General features: G+C 51.6%; 2 protein-coding genes across 2 annotated transcripts; both read left to right on the top strand.

Moving 5' to 3' along the window:
• The first annotated feature begins 2,249 nt into the window (after positions 1 to 2,249).
• LOC135570456 (histone H4) lies at positions 2,250 to 2,663 on the top strand. Its single transcript, XM_065016476.1, has one exon. The coding sequence runs from the start codon at positions 2,288 to 2,290 to the stop codon at positions 2,597 to 2,599; it is 312 nt and encodes a 103-aa protein (XP_064872548.1). The 5' UTR covers positions 2,250 to 2,287; the 3' UTR covers positions 2,600 to 2,663.
• A 475-nt stretch (positions 2,664 to 3,138) lies between these two features.
• LOC115142722 (histone H2B) lies at positions 3,139 to 3,698 on the top strand. Its single transcript, XM_029682391.2, has one exon. It carries the CDS (start codon positions 3,179 to 3,181, stop codon positions 3,551 to 3,553), a length of 375 nt encoding a protein of 124 aa, XP_029538251.1. The 5' UTR covers positions 3,139 to 3,178; the 3' UTR covers positions 3,554 to 3,698.
• Positions 3,699 to 4,062: the final 364 nt, after the last annotated feature.

Below are 4,062 nucleotides of genomic sequence, written 5' to 3'. Positions count from 1 at the left end.
TTCCCGGGAGGAAGAGCAGCTCCGTCTTGCCGAGGTTCAGCTTGAGGTGGTGATCCGTCATCCACACGGATATGTCTGCCAGACATGCAGAGATGCGATTCGCCACCTGGTCATCAGAAGGGGGAAAGGAGAAGATTAATTGTGTGTCGTCTGCATAGCAATGATAGGAGAGACCATGTGAGGTTATGACAGAGCCAAGTGACTTGGTGTATAGCGAGAATAGGAGAGGGCCTAGAACAGAGCCCTGGGGGACACCAGTGGTGAGAGCACGTGGTGTGGAGACGGATTCTCGCCACGCCACCTGGTAGGAGCGACCTGTCAGGTAGGACGCAATCCAAGCGTGGGCCGCGCCGGAGATGCCCAACTCGGAGAGGGTGGAGAGGAGGATCTGATGGTTCACAGTATCGAAGGCAGCCGATAGGTCTAGAAGGATGAGAGCAGAGGAGAGAGAGTTAGCTTTAGCAGTGCGGAGCGCCTCCGTGATACAGAGAAGAGCAGTCTCAGTTGAATGACTAGTCTTGAAACCTGACTGATTTGGATCAAGAAGGTCATTCTGAGAGAGATAGCGGGAGAGCTGGCCAAGGACGGCACGTTCAAGAGTTTTGGAGAGAAAAGAAAGAAGGGATACTGGTCTGTATGAGGTCAGGGAGGAGGTCTCCGGAAATGGTCTGGAGAAGAGAGGAGGGGATAGGGTCAAGCGGGCAGGTTGTAGGGCGGCCGGCCGTCACAAGACGCGAGATTTCATCTGGAGAGAGAGGGGAGAAAGAGGTCAGAGCACAGGGTAGGGCAGTGTGAGCAGAACCAGCGGTGTCGTTTGACTTAGCAAACGAGGATCGGATGTCGTCGACCTTCTTTTCAAAATGGTTGACGAAGTCATCTGCAGAGAGGGAGGAGGGGGAGGGGGAGGAGGATTCAGGAGGGAGGAGAAGGTTGCAAAGAGCTTCCTAGGGTTAGAGGCAGATGCTTGGAATTTAGAGTGGTAGAAAGTGGCTTTAGCAGCAGAGAGAGAAGAGGAAAATGTAGATAGCTGCATCCCAGCTAGTTGAACGCTTGTCAGTCGTTCTCCTAAAAGGCAACCTCTGTTGCTCGATGTACTAAACCGAGGGCCGGCAACAATAAGTTGTAAGATGAAACCTAGTCACATCTGAGATGTGAATCAAGTGCACCGATTGATCAATCGCCGGTATGTGCCCTTGGGCCTCATTTGTCCCCGTTTGAAATGACCTCTTGCGATCATTCGATGCAACATCTGAGGCTATCATACCACTATTTCCATAATATAAGGCTATGTTATTGTTTTTTGAAAAAAGTACCATTCAATATTTGCACATTCCTATCGCCTCTGTACGCATAGGAAAACGATCCCTTTATTGTGTGTGTGTTGGGTGGGTGTCTGAGGAATGTTTTACAACGTTGTAGCTTGCAGAGGTATCACCACCCTTCCCATGGCCACCTGGATCCTGTCTAGGGAAGAAAAAGAAGAATGATGTTATTACATGGCCTTCAAGAGCTACATGACTGCTGAGGTGACATATCGGACCCCTTAGGATTTGTGGCATTCCTTGTGTATTTGTTTCCCGTATGTTCCACTTCGTTTCTCCTTTGTACTTGTGACACTATTTGAGTTTTTTACGCCTATCTCTATTAGGTGTGACTGGCAGGGTAGCCTAGTGGTTAGAGCGTTGAACTAGTAACCGAAAGGTTGCAAGTTCGAATCCCCGAGCTGACAAGGTACAAATCTGTCGTTCTGCCCCTGAACAGGCAGTTAACCCACACGCCGTCATTGAAAATAAGAATTTGTTCTTAACTGACTTGCCTAGTAAAATAAAGGTCAAATAAAATATAAAAAAATAAACTGCAGTGGGTTGAATCCTACTACTTCAGTGTTTCCCAACTCCAGGCAGGGGTAGAGTAGGCATTTCTGTTGTAGCCCTGGAGAGGCTCAGCTGATTGAAAGAGTTGATTCAGGTGCAACAACAACAACAACAACACCAATCAATGTGAAGAGTGGGACACAGATTAGTAGTGGATCCCCCAGTTGTCACAGTTGGGCCTTGTGTTCAACATAGCTCAGTATTTGAGTGTATGTATGTAAGTAGCTTTCATTTCTTCTTCCTCCCTAGAACGAACGCCCTCCCCTTTGCAGCAGAGGCCAGGCAAAAGCGCGCGCTTTCTGTGCCACTGGCTTCAATCAGGTCCACCAAACGCAGATAATAAGAGCACCGAGCAGAACAAATTACGTCATTAATTCACTTGAACTCAGCTAGCGAACACACACACACACACGATGTCTGGAAGAGGTAAAGGCGGCAAGGGACTCGGAAAAGGAGGCGCCAAGCGTCACCGTAAGGTTCTCCGCGATAACATCCAGGGAATCACCAAGCCCGCCATTCGCCGTCTGGCTCGCCGTGGCGGCGTGAAGCGTATCTCCGGCCTGATCTACGAGGAGACCCGCGGTGTCCTGAAGGTGTTCCTTGAGAACGTGATCCGTGACGCCGTCACCTACACCGAGCACGCCAAGAGAAAGACCGTTACGGCCATGGACGTGGTCTACGCTCTGAAACGCCAGGGACGCACCCTGTACGGTTTCGGCGGTTAAACGCACTCTTCTCGGAACGTCAACATCCCGACTTGAACCCAAAGGCTCTTTTAAGAGCCACCCACATCCGCTTCAAAAGGGCCAAATCCATTGTCGTAGAAACCATGAGCCACTCTTGAGTGGACATGACGCTATGTTCAGCGCAGGCTTTGCGTACAGTCGTATTAAACCATGAGCCACTCTGAGTGGACAGGAGGCTATGTTCAGTGCAGGCTTTGCGTACAGTCGTATTGCGAGACACACGAAATAAAGGCACCACGCCTGGGAATTCCCCACCAAGTCCAAAAAGGGGGGCTTTATGTCTGGCCATTGCATGGATCTTTTTTTGAAACACACCATTCCCCACCAGTGACAGAGCATAGGCTATGGAATAAGGGGGACAGGTCTTTGTTAGGGAAGCAAGCCTCTGAGTGGAAGGCTCTTATGCGCGCTCAGCTCCACTGGGCAAATGGCAGGGGCGCCTATGAGAAAGCAGGGGTGTGTCCACGGCCGGCGAATTAGCTTAGCTTCGTCTTCATAAGAGGGAAAGGGCTCTCCGCCCCCTCATTCGTTTGTGAGAAGCAACGAGACATCAGCATCATGCCCGAGCCAGCAAAGTCCGCGCCCAAGAAGGGCTCCAAGAAAGCCGTCACCAAGACCGCAGGGAAAGGCGGCAAGAAGCGCCGAAAGTCTAGGAAGGAGAGCTACGCCATTTACGTGTACAAAGTCCTGAAGCAGGTCCACCCCGATACCGGCATCTCCTCCAAGGCCATGGGAATCATGAACTCGTTCGTGAACGACATCTTCGAGCGTATCGCCGGAGAGTCGTCTCGCCTGGCCCACTACAACAAGCGTTCCACCATCACCTCCAGGGAGATCCAGACCGCAGTGCGCCTGCTGCTCCCCGGAGAGCTGGCCAAGCACGCAGTGTCCGAGGGCACCAAGGCCGTGACAAAGTACACCAGCTCCAAGTAAACAGCGCATTTGGAGTGCTGTAGTAACCCAAAGGCTCTTTTAAGAGCCACCCACCCTGTCAGTGAAAAAAGCAAATCCATGTGTGTGTGTGTGTGAGGACATGTGTCCAATTGCGGGGCGGGGGGATAAATGAAGAGAGTAGGAATGGGTGCATGCCAGTAGAACACAGTGAGTGGGTTTCCACTCGTGCTCCAATGACTGGAGCCTGTATGACTTTAGGCTGAAGTAGGGACCCTCTGCACACATGAACAACAGTCTCTGAGCAAGTGACGTCACCGATTGAAACTAGCCCTTCCACCTGTACAAGAGGGGGGAGGAGGAGGAGAGCCTCCAAATCGCTCTCTCTAGGCCTATATCAGGGCAAACAAGCACATGGGGCGCCAGCCACGCACAGCCAGACACATAGCGCCGGCCGCACAGCCAAGCACCAAAGGACCACAAAGACCGGCACGAGTCACGCTGCGGAGGAGTCAGCTCAACTACTGGCTCACACCTCATCTGGATGACAC

This window comes from Oncorhynchus nerka, unplaced genomic scaffold (assembly GCF_034236695.1).
Source record: "Oncorhynchus nerka isolate Pitt River unplaced genomic scaffold, Oner_Uvic_2.0 unplaced_scaffold_36___fragment_4___debris, whole genome shotgun sequence".
Lineage (NCBI taxonomy): Eukaryota > Metazoa > Chordata > Actinopteri > Salmoniformes > Salmonidae > Oncorhynchus > Oncorhynchus nerka.
Note: the sequence above shows the minus strand (reverse complement) of the source record. Positions and strands in the feature narration are given on the sequence as shown.

What these genes read in the sequence shown, in the direction of transcription:
- LOC135570456 (XM_065016476.1), top strand. Translation starts at nt 2,288, where the DNA reads ATGTCTGGAAGAGGTAAAGGCGGCAAGGGACTCGGAAAAGGAGGCGCC.
- LOC115142722 (XM_029682391.2), top strand. Translation starts at nt 3,179, where the DNA reads ATGCCCGAGCCAGCAAAGTCCGCGCCCAAGAAGGGCTCCAAGAAAGCC.